Consider the following 16,026-nt stretch of genomic DNA (forward strand, 5'->3'; position numbering starts at 1 on the left):
ATATACCTGGGCTTGGTAGACTGAAAAGTACTCCTTAACAGATATGAACAGCTTATCAAAAATGATCCGTTCTGAGAAGACACAATATAAACAGGAGAACAAGTTATCCAAGCCATATCAACATCCCGAGCAGAAAATGACATAATCTCCTCAGACATGAAACACAGTAGTCTATAAGCTGTAAAACAACTACTAAGTACTACCTTCTGATGCAGTTTATCCATTGCCTCCTGGAGATCATATACTTTTTGTCACTTTAAATGAGAAAGAGAGTCAGTGAGAATTCAGAAGAATGACTTTCCCCAGGGAAGTGTTCTGGCCCCAATATTATATGGGGTGTTTAAAAAGTCTCTCCTCAGTGTCATGTGATTGATAGTCGTGCGTGCCATATGCCGCAGTGAATATACCGAAATGAAACTCAATGAAATACAAGTTATTAATTTATTGAATATTCATTTTTACTAACAAATTCTCACATTAAATGTTGAAAGTGTCCCCCCCTGTTGTTGAATACACAAATCAATTCATCTAATCATGTTTCCAAACACAAACTGTAACATTCCTTCTGTAACAGAAGCAGTGAAAGTGGATATTGCAGTTTTGAATTCATCAGGGGATTTTGGATGGTTTTTATAGACAGTTGATTTTGCTGCACCCCAGAAGAAAGTCAGGTGGTGGTAGGTCAGGCGATCGTGGAGGCCAAAGTCCCTGTTAAATTATGTGATCACCAAAAATATCAGCAAGCGGTGACATTGAAATGAGAGCTGTATGCATGGTTGCACCATCTTGTTGAAAATAACCCTTCAGTATTTGACTTAACACAAGTTCTCCTATGAATGGGTACAGAATATCACTGGGAGAGTCCACTTGAAGGAAAGTAACCCAGGAAGGCGAACAATCATGCGGCATGCGCGGCTAACAATCTTACGGCACTGCAGAGAGACTCTTTGAACACCCTTTATAACATACATACCAATGGTCAGCCAATCAACACTGGAACCCAGTCCTTCATCTATGTGGGTGACACAGCTGCCGCTGTTCAGTTAGCGACATTTGAAGATACATAAGTGAAACTAACATCTGCTCTCAAAGAACTTATCTGCTATGATGACAATCACTTGAAACCCAATTCGGATAAAACTCAAGGGTGTGCATTCCACCCACACGGTGAGGAGGAAACAAGATAGCTACAAATCACATGGGCATTATGAGACTGGTTGTATAGTCAGTGTGCCTAAGACCAACCCCAGTTGACAATATTTCCACTCATTGGAGTAGCACCTTCAGATGTAAAAAGTTAGCAGCAGAGAATGCAAAGAAGGCGCAAGAATCAGATTTGAGGCAGCGACTGTTCGGAATTCACACCTATCCTCATCACTGCAATCCAGAAAAAGCTTCCTACCTACAGCTGCACCAGTTTAGAGTTCAGCAGAAGCTTGCCGAGGTCAGCTGTGGAGAACAGTCACTTAGGGAATAATGAATGGCAAAGGAGAAGGTACCTTCAGACTGCCATTTCCAATACAGGATCTGGAAGCCCCTCAACAGGTTGAGAACAGAGGTGACAAGGTGCAAGGCTAATTCGAAGACGTGGGCTATCAGTGATGCTGAATATTGTGAATGTAGGGCAAGTGAGGATTCTGAAAACTTGGTGGTCTGCAGTAACTTGAGCAAACCCAATGACACAGAAGACTTGTTTGCAGGAATGACGATTCCCTTGTGGTTGCTGAACATTGGAGTCATCAGATGTGAAATTACCTGTAATGGAATACACGGGATGAGATGTTGACAATGTTTTGAAAAGGATATATTGCTACTCACCATATAGCGGAAATGTTGAGTCGCAGACAGCCACAACAAAAAGACTACCGAACACACAAGCTTTCAACCAGAAGGCTTTCTTCTGAAATAGCGTGTGTGTGCATGGAGCGTGCACACCCACACACACATGCAGTGAATCACTGGCTCTTTTACCATTGCATATTTTTCTGCTGTGAAAATCTTGCCCGCAACTAGATCCTTCTGGGTTTCAATAATTAAGGGATCTGTGGAACTTAAAATCTTATGGATTGTGATGGTGGCTTTCAACTGTATAAAGGGTGAAACCTGATTCATTTAATTTCTTCACAAAGACAAAATATTATGCCAAATGTCATGTATAGTAACAGTTAATTTCATTATTATGACCACTGGCCATGGGCCCACTTTTCAAAAGAATGCTTATGTGAAGTATCACCATTCTGCATGCATAATCAGATGGAACAACATTTACCAGATGGCACTAAACTCATCAGGGGAAGACCTCTTGTGACAACCTATGCATGCTCAAGGAATAGTCAGCAGTATGAAGATGGCCAAATGGTTGTCAGCCGAATTCTTGCAACTAGATGTTGACACAGCCCATCTGTGATCTAGAAACCTCTCGTGTAATTTAATCTTTTCAATCACAAGAGACCTTGAGCTTCACTTCTCCAGTTGGAAGAACTGTGTTAATTTTCTCAGGTTTCAGCATATATGAACATTGCCATTGCTCACTTGTTCAGTTGGTCTGCATCTTATTGTATGTTCGTTACCTCATCCAGTCTCGTAAGGGTGTAATAGTTTTTAGAGCCACTGAAATGGTGATATTTGAATTCTGTCAAAGTTGTTGCAGTATCCACAAAACAAACTTTGTCATGCCCCGACACTTTAAAATTACAATGCCAGAACCCTACTAATATCCAATTTTCTAAAGTTCCACTACTAGCCAGTGGCCATATACAATTGAATCTATTCAGTTGTGACATCTGGTACAGTTACAGTGTGTGGTGTGTCAATTGATGTTGATACTCCACTTTAAACTTTCGTTGGCACGTATATTTGCTGAAATGATGATGAATACCTGCACCACTTTGTCTTCATCCTCCGGTGAATGGCTGCTGGCTGCTGACTCTCGTGACTCAAAAATTGTATCCCCATATTTTGTCCTAGACCTACAAGGTATCTACCATCTTTCCACAGTCATCAGTTTCCATCACACCACAGTATTGTGATCCATGTCAGGTGTGCGCTTGTACAGTTACTTATATGGGTGGCTATACTTCCTAATTGAAAAAACTTTTTTTTTATATTTGAGTTATTCTTTAGCCTATTTCATTGTTCACCATACAAATAAATTTGCTTGACAGCCATTACAACTGCTTTGAAACTTACCTTGATTTTTCCTTCTAGTAAGAGTCTAAATAAAGCTTTTGTGTCTACGCACCTTCTCCTGCAGAAATTGCCTTCCTTTGTGGAGAGAGATGATTATAATTGATTTTGCTTCACTGTAGCTCATGTGTGATCTGCTCAGTCTGCATTAATGCTAATTCATTGTGTTCCCCTTCCCTGTACCATTTCTACAATGAAACAGTGCTGATAAATGCACTTGTTTCCCCAAAGTAGATGTCATGCTTTCAAATTACCATACTGTAATCAATCGTAGATTTAAGCAGCCTTTTTTTTCCACAATTTGTGATGTAGGTACAAAGTTCTACTCCATGCTTGTAGCATTAATAGCATGAATTTTGCAGAAGTTTCAGGCATTTGAGTGAAGGTAGGGTCTGACTTAACAGAAAAACTGCTATGTAGAAGTAAAACAGTTTGCTTTAATTTTAGTTTCTTGCATGATTTTTTCCGTAGGAGGTAATTCCAACAATATCTTAGTGAACTTTCCCTTCTGTACATACGTAGTTCTTGAAAATATTGAATTGTCTTCACTTACATAATTTTCCTCATTCTCGAGCTACCGTTCCTTTCCACAGAGAACATGAAATCTAAACCTAGATGAGAATGTAATTATTTTTCTGTGTAATTGACTTGATAATACATTCGGTTGATAAGTGTTATTTGGTTTTGAAGCTATTATGTCTGTTTTCCAGCTTTTTTGAGTGTTATGTATTGTTGTAAAGCCTCCACAAAACAGAGGAATGTCCAGTTTGCTTTCAAAGGACATGCTTTTTGTGGTTTGTGTGTTACAGACAATTCAGTTTTTGCCTTTCAGTGCTTACTGGTATTGCTACCATGTTGTGAAAATTGTTAAATAAAATTTGACTTATTTTGTATTATATGTAAATAGCTGCATATAAAAACTAGATCATGCAAACTTTCTAGTTTACTTTCAAGGTACAGTTACAGAGCTTTCCGTAAGTTTGTCCATCAAAAGTTAAGTTTAGTATTAACGAAAGCAACTAGATGAGAAAATCTGTATTATATGTAACATCTTCAGTAAAATGCAAAACATGTTTTATTGAAGTTTTCTGTTTGAATAGTATGTAGATGGAGGGACATAAAGGACTACAGCTGACACTTGGTTAACAGATAAATGCCAAAAAGTCTTAATATGGAGGATATTGCCTCATGAAGAAAATTAAATTTGTGCCTTTATGTATAATACATATTTTTGTGTAGTGGAATTTGCATCAAATCAGAAGATAAATAATTTTTTTAATTCCTCATGGCTATGTCTATTTACATTTTACACTAAAATTCTCTCTTAATGAATATGGTAATCTTGTGATTTGTTTAACAACAGACAAGCATTTTTCAGCTTAAGTACTGTCTGGAACTTAGTTTAAGTTGCTGTTGTCTATGTTTAGGGCTTCACCACTGTTGTGAAAAGTAACCTTTGTATTACAAAGAGCTTGAAAACTGTCAATAGTGAGATGTACACTGTTTCCTTGTAATTATGAAATAGTTAGTGGCTACTGAAATACTTATCCAGACTTTTGGTGTGAGCTGTCTTCGCATGAGACATGAGTGACTTTCTGAACATTGTTGAAGGGTGACTAATTGTTCTTTATTATCAAATTTAATTTAGATGTGTTCATTAGCCTGGTTTCTTTATTAGTCACAACTGACTGAACACTGTGAATATTGTTAAATTTTCTAATACGAAATTCTTTGACTGGTGGAGGCAGAACTATTAATGATTTGATGTAATCATTAAATATTTTACAAAAGGGAGGCATAGTATAGCCAGCAGCACAGTGAAAAAGATTTTGAAACATTCTGGGGTACTGAACTCTGTTAAGTTGGTGTGCTGCTTGTCCCCCCCTTTGGAAATCGTCTGCTAAGCAGTTCCGTTCTTTAGTCAGAAATGCGTTCTATTAGATTCGTTGGTTGGATTACATCGTTCATTGATATAGTGTTAGAAATGGGACTGCTGCACAAATTTGACAACAGCAACTGCTTTGATTGTGATGCAGTACACATTCTTATATTTATTAGTGTAGGCAAACAATGGAAATCTAAATTACTGTGTCAAAGTAAGATTTAAATGTGAGTCTTTTAAAATGTGAGCTTACTGTTTTCTTAATACACATTTGTCTGGGGAAAAAAGGTTTTTTGTGACAGCTGCTGTCAGTTGTTGACAAACTGCAAGAGAACCATGTGTAAGACAGGGATACCATAAATGTGTTAAGAGAAAAAATTCCACAACTTCGCAACTTTCTCTCGATCCTGTGTCACCTCCAGGTTTGTAGCTGGAGTTATCCTCAGAGAACGCATTCCAGCTTTCGAGCGGATGCTGTGGAGGGCATGCCGTGGAAATGTGTTTCTTCGGCAAGCTGAGATAGAAACACCACTTGAAGACCCATCTAATGTAAGTGTTGGGAAAGTACTTTTTTTTTGTTCTTTTGTAAATGAATACATTGTTTTTCATATCATGGACAAACATCAGGTTATGCAATTCCTGAGAAACAATAAGAATTAGGGTGGTAGATGAGTTGTAATAATGTTTAAAATGAGTTACAGTGCTATATAAAATGAAGCATGGCTAGTAAATGTTGGAAAACCTATCCCATCTACCACTTTCTCTGAAGACACTGAATGCACTTTGCTTATGTCACAATTTCTTTGAAGGGGGATGCAGTCTACAAATCAGTATTCATCATCTTCTTCCAAGGAGACCAGTTGAAGACAAGAGTGAAAAAGATCTGTGAGGGCTTCCGTGCCACTCTGTACCCGTGCCCCGAAGCTCCTGCTGACCGCCGTGAAATGGCTATGGGCGTCATGACGAGGATTGAAGATCTCAACACAGTGAGTAATAAGAGTTGCTCATTATTTTCTTGAGTGTGGTGCCACACTGGAGTTGCACAGGTCAGATTTTGTTGCTCAATCCTTCCGTAAATAGGACATTAATTCGAGGTGCCCATGTATGTGCATGCGTGTGCTTGCACATTGTGTATCCCCCCGCCCCCCCCCCCCCCCCCCAAACAGTTTTAATGTAATAAAATTCTATGCACTTAAACCAATGAGGCTAGTTTCATTTCAAGTAGCAGCTGGTTGTTAGCCAATTTAGTTCAATTTGAATTTTTTTGTGTGCAGGTATTTCACTATACTGAAATTGTGCCTGTTCTGTAGGTGCTGGGGCAGACTCAAGACCATCGCCACCGTGTCCTCGTGGCTGCTGCCAAGAATATAAAGAACTGGTTTATCAAAGTGCGGAAGATAAAAGCGATCTACTTCACATTAAACCTGTTCAACCTGGATGTAACCCAGAAGTGTCTGATTGCTGAGTGTTGGGTTCCACTGCTAGACCTGGAGACAATTCAACTTGCTCTTCGCCGTGGAACGGTAGGATCTGTGTGAAAAATAACTCCAGTTATTAACAGAATTACTAGTTTGTCTGCTAATGGGTACTTTCCTTATTATTCCTTGGTAATAATGTTGTTTCACTGACAGTTCTCTTAAAAATATGAAGTTATTTGAAAGAGACAAGACTTCAGTTAATTAACGTGAATAGTTAAGTAGCATTATGATTTTATTCATAGCTGTCACTTTCTCAGCAACCTTGGTAAAGAGAAATAAAAATATCTGTGCAACTGATGATTGCAAAGGTTCAGATTAGCCTGAAAAGGAAGACACATAAGGGGCATTCAAAAAGAAACGCACCAGAGGCATAATTACAGAAACCATTACCTGTAAGTTAGAAGTATTAACCCTGGCTGTTGACACTTCTCCCACTGTGACACAAGGCGGTGAATGGCTGTCTCATAAAATTCCTGGACCTGCGATGTTAATCAGCTCCGCACGTACAGCTGGATGTTGTCGTCCACACGAGTGCAGAAAAGGTTATGCTGACATTCTTCTTTGATCTAGATGGCCCCCTTCAGATTCACTTCCTGCAGCACGGGACAACAGTGAATGTCCAGTGTTACTTGCAAACCGTGACCACCCTTCTCCAAGCGATCAAATCAAAATGACCAGGCAATCTCACCCGTGGGGTCATTCTGTCCCACGACAATGCAAAGCCTCGTACGGCGAACTTGGTCATGGCATTCCTGCAGATATTCAAGTGGGAGGTTCTCGGCCATCCTCGATACTGTCTGGACCTCTATCCCTGTGATTACGCCATTTTTGGTCCCCTTAAAAAAGGCTCTGAGGGGCAAACGATTCACCTCGGATGACGGCATCCAGCTGTATGTGCGGTACTGGTTAACATCACAGCCCTGGGAATTTTATGAGACAGCCATCCACCACCTCGTGTCACAGTGGGACAAGTGTCTCAACAGCCAGGGTCAATACTTCTAACATACAGGTATTGGTTTCTGTAATTATGCCTCTGGCCTGTTTCTTTGAATGCCCCTATGCCCCTTATAGAATGAATATATGATAGTAGTGTTGGCTTAGAACATTGAGATGTGGAGTTTCATATGAGAACTGTAAAAAAAGGCTGACGTTGCTCAGTTGGCAGCAGAGAGCTGTGGGTTGGGAATTACTGAGAGTAACAGGAAGATAGACAGATCAGGTAACAGATTGGAGCGGAAGTTGAAATTACAACTGGATATGATAGAATACAGGTGAACTGGACATGCTGCCAGGCTGCTGGATTCCAAAAGTTAAGAAATGGCAGTCACAACCACGTATTGGAAATTGGGCACATGAGCTTAGAAAATATTCATAAACAATGAGATTGCTTATGGCTGAAGACTATAGCTCATCAAAAAGTCCAGAGGAGGCATTCATTCTGCAATGGATGTTGTGTGTGGTGGGTCAGTAATGGCTGTTCAAATGTGGGTTTACTTCATTTGTATTCCACATGCCACTGTGCTGTGGAGGGTACTTTTGGTACCACTAACTGATCCCCCATTCCCTGTAAACCTCCATATTAGTGAACCACATAGAAGTGAAAGTGACACATTACCTAACTTTTAGAACTAACAGCTCCTTCTGTGAGAGTGGCAGACTGGGGAAGTTTAAAACAGAAGGACTGGTCACTCAGGCCACAGGATGAGAGGGACTCCATTTATAATGTTAAAGAGATTGTGTTAAAGGAATGCAGGAGGATGTTGGGATGCAAAGATGTGTTGGAAAGCAAGTTTCAATGTGTTGAGTTGAGGGCAGGAGGTTCCAAGTAGCCAGTGGTTTAGCAAGCACTCAGGTCGCTTCCGTCATTATACTTTTTATATTACTTGTGTCCTAATTCTTAACTGCACTGTTGTTTCCTCTACCCATAGTCATCTTTATGTATCACTCTATTTTTATCTCTGGACTGAAGCTGGTACAGTGCTTACCAATGTACAATCTGTAAGCCAGCCTGCCTGCCTCCATCCATCCCTCCCTCCCTCCCTGTACCTACACCTTTCTCCCCTCAGCTTCACTATAGGCCTTGGGTCTGAGTGGCCTCCCTTCCCTTTTAACCTTACAGCTCACAGAATTGTGCACAAACTGTCAGCTATACACCCTGGCAGATTATAACTGTGTGTCTGACTAGGATTTGACGGTAGGACCTTTGCCTTCTGTGGGCAAGTGCTCTACCGTCTGAGCCGTAGACTGTGACTCGTCACCTGCTCTCACATCTTTACTTCCACCAGTACCTGATCTCTTACTATCCAATCTCTTCAGCAGTTCTCTTGCATATTGTGTGGGACTGGCAATCTTAAAAGAAATAGTGTTTCAGATTTGAGCCTGAAATCTTGCCTTTTCCTACCAAAATATTCTTTTACGTTTAACAGTATAAGCAAAAGATAGGTTGCTGCTTACCATAAAGATGACATGTTAAGTTGCAGGCAGGCACAATGAGAAGACACACACTAGCTTTCAGTCAAAACTTTTGTCAGAAAAGGAAAGACACACACTCATTCATTCACTCGTGACTGCCATCTCTGGCAGTTTAGCCAAAAGCTAACGTGTAAGGGTCATTCCATTGTGCCTGTCTGCGATTTAATGAGTCATCTTCATGGAAAGTAGCAGTCTCTCTTTCCTTATACTATTGATACTCTAACCTGGAGTTTCCATTAATTGTTCCTTTCATAGCTGCTTTAATTGCAGCTCAGGCAAAAGTGGATCACATAGGTGAGCAGCCTCAAGATAGTACATCAAATTTTTTAAGATTTGATGAAAGTATGTTTAATTTCAATTTTTATTTTAAAATCAGCCCATTTCTTTCTGAGTGGGGCGGTCAGTGTTAACCTTTTAGTGAGTTAAGTAGCACAATAATAACTATCTGAGACTTATGTGATAATGCCATTGAAAAATTGGTTTCACTTCCCAGGTATGACTAAGTATGCATTAAGATGCTGGCACTATTTTTAATGAAAAATCACAAACACATTTGTTACGTCACACCATAGGGCTGTACTTTACAACAGCATGTGGTCACATTGACAAATTACTATCCAAATTATTTGTCAATTATCAATAAATGAAATTGTCTAAGATTCATATTTCACTACAAAAAATAATCTAAATCAAATTAAATTTATTATTATTATTATTATTTATTTACTTTCTCAGACGTTAAGTCTGGTTAAAAATGGAAAGTGGCGCGGACCTTGATCAAGCGTGACTTCCTTTTAACTGTACGGTATGTGTTACATTGTATTTAGGAACTTTCGGGTTATTGAACACGTATCAATAATTACGGATTTCTGTAGTTGTATATATACGTTTGGATGTATTGTATTGCGTTGATGTACTGGTGGATATTGTGTGGTATGACTCCTGTAGTTGATAGTATAATTGGTATGATGTCAACTTTATCCTGATGCCACATGTCTTTGACATCCTCAGCCAGTTGGATGTATTTTTCAATTTTTTCTCCTGTTTTCCTCTGTATATTTGTTGTATTGGGTATGGATATTTCGATTAGTTGTGTTAATTTCTTCTTTTTATTGGCGAGTATGATGTCAGGTTTGTTATGTGGTGTTCTTTTATCTGTTATAATGGTTCTGTTCCAGTATAATTTGTATTCATCATTCTCCAGTACATTTTGTGGTGTGTACTTGTATGTGGGAACGTGTTGTTTTATTAGTTTATCTTTTATGGCAAGTTGTTGATGTATTATTTTTGCTACATTGTCATGTCTTCTGGGGTATTCTGTATTTGCTAGTATTGTACATCCACTTGTGATGTGATCTACTGTTTCTATTTGTTGTTTGCAAAGTCTGCATTTATCTGTTGTGGTATTGGGATCTTTAATAATATGCTTGCTATAATATATGGTGTTTATTGTTTGATCCTGTATTGCAATCATGAATCCTTCTGTCTCACTGTATATATTGCCTTTTCTTAGCCATGTGTTGGATGCGTCTTGATCAATGTGTGGCTGTGTTAGATGATACGGGTGCTTGCCATGTAGTGTTTTCTTTTTCCAATTTACTTTCTTCGTATCTGTTGATGTTATGTGATCTAAAGGGTTGTAGAAGTGGTTATAAAATTGCAGTGGTGTAGCCGATGTATTTATGAGTGATTGCTTTGTGTATTTTCTAGTTTCTGCTCGTTCTATAAAGAATTTTCTTAAATTGTCTACCTGTCCATAATGTAGGTTTTTGATGTCGATGAATCCACTTCCTCCTTCCTTTCTGCTTAATGTGAATCTTTCTGTTGCTGAATGTATGTGATGTATTCTATATTTGTGGCATTGTGATCGTGTAAGTGTATTGAGAGCTTCTAGGTCTGTGCTACTCCATTTGACTACTCCAAATGAGTAGGTCAATTTTGGTATTATTATTATTATTATTATTATTATTATTTCGGTATTGTCACACACACAATCAGGACAAACTTAATTGGCCAGGGTGGCCAAGCGGTTCTAGGCTCTACAGTGTGGAACCGCGTGACCACTACGGTCGCAGGTTCGAATCCTGCCTCGGGCATGGATGTGTGTGATGTCATTAGGTTAGTTAGGTTTGAGTAGTTTTAAGTTCTAGGGGACTGATGACCTCAAAAGTTCATGATCGAAGTAAGGTGAATGCAGCTTAAGGCTGCCACTTGTTAATAAGCTAAAGCTGTGTACCAAAACACAAGATGAGGAATGCACATAAAGAGATGCCATACTTTCCCATGACAACTCTAACCCTCACATGATGAACCAAACTAGAAGCAAGATGGAGGACATTCACTGGGAAACCCTCAATCACCCTCCCCACAATCAGGATTAGTCCCCTATGAGATGATGAGGAGCATTGTGCACTTGGTTGATAATGTACCCTCAATCTTTTTATGACAAAGGATGTTCAAGCTTTCAAACCACTGGAAAAAGTATTTAGAGTGTGCAGAGGGCTATGTAGAGAAAACTGAAGTTTCCTTTTGTGCAAAAGATAAATGAGTAAATGTATAAAAAACAATTACTATTTATATTTGAATCACCCTCATATATATTGTAATCAAATAATATGAAATGGAAAGAGCCTCATAAAGAAATTATTCTTTCCTGCTTCCAGGAACGCAGCGGCAGCTCAGTTCCTCCAATTCTGAATCGGATGCAGACATTTGAGGATCCACCTACGTATAATAGAACAAATAAGTTTACAAGTGCATTCCAGACTTTAGTTGATGCATATGGAGTTGCCAGCTATAGGGAAGTAAATCCAGGTAATATTTTAAAAAATCTTAAGCCTTTATAAGCGTAATTAGCTAATTGAACAATGGGCTTGGTTATTGCTTGTCTTATTTGCAGAAGAGGAGAGAATAAATTGTTCTAAATTTTCCCATCTTTTTTAATGCAGTATAGGACCTTAGGAATATAATTGCATTAAAAATGTGGAAAAACAAGCTCATGAAAAACCTGTGGGATCCATACCTTAAGTTGGAACAAAATCATTTTGGGCTTTGTGAATTTTGTCTGTATCTGAATTTCATTTTGGTCTGAAGCAAAAGTTTTAAGTTTATAAAAACTTAAAGCTGTATATATAAATACGAAAAATCTTTGTTTCAGCGCCTTACACCATAATCACATTTCCGTTTTTGTTTGCTGTAATGTTTGGAGATACTGGACATGGGCTAATCATGGCATTATTTGGATTCTGGATGGTGCTGAAGGAGAAGCCACTAGCTGCTAAGAAGTCAGACAGTGATGTAAGTTTCCAGTTTAATAATTTTTTTTGACAAATTTGTAATTGTGTATGTAATGTTCATAAAGTTTAGAAGAATATTAAGTCAAAGCATAAAACTTTGAAACAAACAAACGGAGCTCACAGAATAAATTTCATGCTGGGTAAGAATACGTATTCATTTTTTAAAGTGTTAATTCATACAGTGTGCCCCAGAGATCCTAACCTGAAGGTCAACCTTGTGTTATGTAGCAACCAAGGTTTACATTAGAGACTAAGCCTGTACAGAAAATTAACAATGAACAGTTATAGACCAGTTTTTCTTACACAAACTACATCCAACATTTTATTTAAATATATAGCTATTCTTTGAATAACACTACTGCATCCTTAAAGTAGTATGGAAAGGATAGACTGCTACTCGCCATACACCAAAGGCATTTTTACCAATTTGCTTAGCAGCAGAGGTGACTTGGGATGCCTCACAGCCTGGAAGAGAGAGATCTTAGTCACAGTCCACACTACTGATGCTCGTTAAAGTGTCAAAGCATTACCTTAAAAATGCATTTTTTTTAATCTATCAAGAAGTTTAATTGCATCTTATTTAATATGGGGTCTTGAATGATGATGCTAATAATCAACTGCTTTTAATGCAAAAATTGATTATTATTTGTTGGTTTCCATCCTGGAATTCTCCTGTCATACTACTTATGTGAACTCCAAAGGTTTTCCATCTTTCTTAGAAGTAGGAGTCAATGACTTTCTTGAGGTGGCATGTGAAAAGTTTGAAAGGAATGTTGTTACCTGATCTTTATGAAACCATTTTTGTTGATACCTGTTTTACCTCTCATTTTAACTATATTTACTTTAAGTGTAATATTTGCTAGTGAAACAGTTCTAGGGCATTAAAAGATTGGTATTTAACTGCATCCTGTACCATGTGATCTTTGTAAAAGTTTCAGACCAGATTAGCAGACCTGTATTATGGTGAATCCTAAGAGGGCAAGATATTTTTGTGTGGTTTATCTCTTTACTGTCCCTACTTAACATGCTGGACAGCTAAAATTTGGATGCAGCGTAGACCATATAGCAGTCACAAAAGTTGTGTAAGGTGTCCTGTGTTCTAATGAATCAATCAGATTGTTACTATTCATATGAATGGTAAGTCTAAGTTGGAATATCAACAATATCATGGAAAGGATAGATTGCTACCCGCACCCAAACCTCCAGGTGTCCGACACTCAGATCGGTACCAAATGTTGTGTGTTGATAAGAGTATCAACCAAAACACTGATTTAGTTCATGCTGTGTGCTGTCATCCAGCAGAAGATGTGTAAACAGTAATTAAAAGTAAAAGCATAACTATGGAGTACCGTATTTACTCGAATCTAAGCCGCACTTTTTTTCCGGTTTTTGTAATCCAAAAAGCCGCCTGCGGCTTAGAATCGAGTGCAAAGCAAGTGGAAGTTCTGAAAAATGTTGGTAGGTGCCGCCACAACTAACTTCTGCCATCCAATATATGTAGCGCTAGACATGCATGCTTTGTAGGCACAAAGATAAATACTGGCGCCAAAACCTCCGCGACAGTAAATAAATAAAAAAAAGGTGGAATACGAGCTTTTTTTCTCCGCCCCGAGTTTCGACCACTACATTTTCATACATTATCCAATGAAGTAAATACAAATTCCATATTGTTCATCTTCGAATGTAGCAGAATTTCAATGTACTACGAAAATCCGACATGCAAGGCTGTTTGGGATGTTTGTCAATATGGCCAACTTTATTTTCTGAATTTTTTCCTACCTGTGAGAAGAGATGGTTGCTAATAGGAACCTGAAGAAATGTGAATCACATGCAGTATTCTCTTCACCATAAGAATAATACGAATATCAACATTTTGCCATGTATTCTTTCGTGTTTGCTGCTATCTCATTTAAATCCTGTCTGCCTAATAAACTACGAAACTAGGGAGACAACAGCAAACGCAGAATAATATACGTATCGTGTCATGTTTATATTCGTATTATTCTTATGCCTAATAGTGATACAGTCAGAAATGAAGCACAGCAACTGACTAGATTTTTAATTCTAAGATGACTCTAATTTCTGTGCAGAATTTGATGTACTAAAGAAGCGGCCGCAAAGATTTTCAAACGGAGAAACATTTTCGCCTAACTCTTGTTCAGAACATGTTCTGTCATACGCAGTCTATTATTTGGTTCTTGTTGATCATTATCAAAGAAAGCAGCGGTGTAAGTAACAACAAATAGCAGTCTCTTGCCACTGTTTCGCTAATGAGACGATTACTCTCTCTTTTTTTTTTTTAATTGTAAGCAACGGTAGCGCGCACAAAAGCAAGCCATGCCGCGAACGGCGACAGGCCGTAAGCACGCACTATCAGAATGCGACAAACAATGCGTGACACAGTACAGTAATGCATTTTCAGCTTTGAGTGACGTAAACACCTATAACAAAGAAAACAGCACTTATCAGATCAAAGCAAAATAAGCAATCGATTCAAACCAGACGAAGCACGTGAAAAAGGAAGGGTACCCGTATAAATACGGACGGAGCGCCTGACATATAGCAATGGCTACCTGGTAAAGCTTAACTGCTAAGCTTAAGACTCAAACCAAAGTACTGTAGCTGTATCGTCATTCATTCGACCTAAATTGTGTCTCATATTACAATGGACCAACTTTGTTTTGATTTGGAGGTGCGGCCTAAAACTTTACTCTCCCCTTGAATTTCCAGTCTCAAATTTCCGGTGCGGCTTATATTCGGGAATTTTTTTTTTTTTTTTTTTTCCCCCTTTATTTTGAGTCTCATTTTTCAGGTGCGGCTTAGATTCAAGTGCGGCTTAGATCCGAGTAAATACGGTATACGAAAAGTGTATCTGCAGAATGTGAATGTCAAGGTTAGCAGTAGGTGAGACGGTAGAGTGTCGCAGTGTTGTACTAAAGCTCCGGAGTTCGGAACCCAGTGACGACAATTTTTTTAACAGTTTACGTGTGGAATTGTTATATGGGAGAACATTTTCTGACATCTAAAAGGACATTTCTGAGTTTGTAGCACTGTTCTTTTGGCAGTTTGCTTTCGCTTTGTTAGTTGAAAGTAGCAAGCCTATATAGTACATTTGTATAGATACTAAGACATCTATTTGTATAGATACTACGACATCTATCTATACAAATGTACTCTATAGGTTTGCTACTTTCAACTAACGAAGCAAAAGCAAATTGCCAAAAGAACAGTGCTACAAACTTTGAAAGGTCATTTCAGATGACAGAAAAAATGTTCTCCCACATAACAATTTCACATGTAAACTGTTAAAAAAACTTGCCATCAATGGGTTTCAAACTTGAGACTTTTGTACAACAATCTGACACTGTACCTACTTGCTTTCCAATGACCTTGACATTCGCATTCCACAGACATGCTTTTTTTTTTTAAATCCGTAGTTCTGGTGTTACTTTTAATTACCATTTAAGGATCTTCTACTGGATGACAGCACGGACTAAATCAGTGTTTTGGCTGATACTCTATTGACACACAATGTTTGGTGCCGATCTGAGTGTCTGACATCTGGAGGTTTCGGTGATAGTGTAAAATTGACACATTGAGTTGGACAGGCACAACGAGAAGATTGTAACACACCGAGATTTCAGAAAAGAAGGGAACATACACATTCACACAAGAAGCACACTTCATGTGCACACGACTGCTATCTTCAGCT

The 16,026-nt window shown here is 38.5% G+C and overlaps 1 protein-coding gene across 4 annotated transcripts in view; it reads left to right on the forward strand.

Moving 5' to 3' along the window:
* LOC124719109 (V-type proton ATPase 116 kDa subunit a 1) overlaps window positions 1-16,026 on the forward strand; it is a 113,135-nt gene that overhangs the window by 64,219 nt on the left and 32,890 nt on the right. For all 4 annotated transcript variants that reach the window (XM_047244803.1, XM_047244805.1, XM_047244806.1 and 1 more), the window contains exons 5-9: window positions 5,491-5,617; window positions 5,878-6,054; window positions 6,379-6,591; window positions 11,682-11,832; window positions 12,176-12,315. In XM_047244803.1, coding sequence (XP_047100759.1) covers window positions 5,491-5,617; window positions 5,878-6,054; window positions 6,379-6,591; window positions 11,682-11,832; window positions 12,176-12,315 — 808 coding nt within the window. The remainder of the gene's footprint in view (window positions 1-5,490; window positions 5,618-5,877; window positions 6,055-6,378; window positions 6,592-11,681; window positions 11,833-12,175; window positions 12,316-16,026) is intronic.

This window comes from Schistocerca piceifrons, chromosome 10 (assembly GCF_021461385.2).
Source record: "Schistocerca piceifrons isolate TAMUIC-IGC-003096 chromosome 10, iqSchPice1.1, whole genome shotgun sequence".
In the NCBI taxonomy this organism is placed as follows: domain Eukaryota; kingdom Metazoa; phylum Arthropoda; class Insecta; order Orthoptera; family Acrididae; genus Schistocerca; species Schistocerca piceifrons.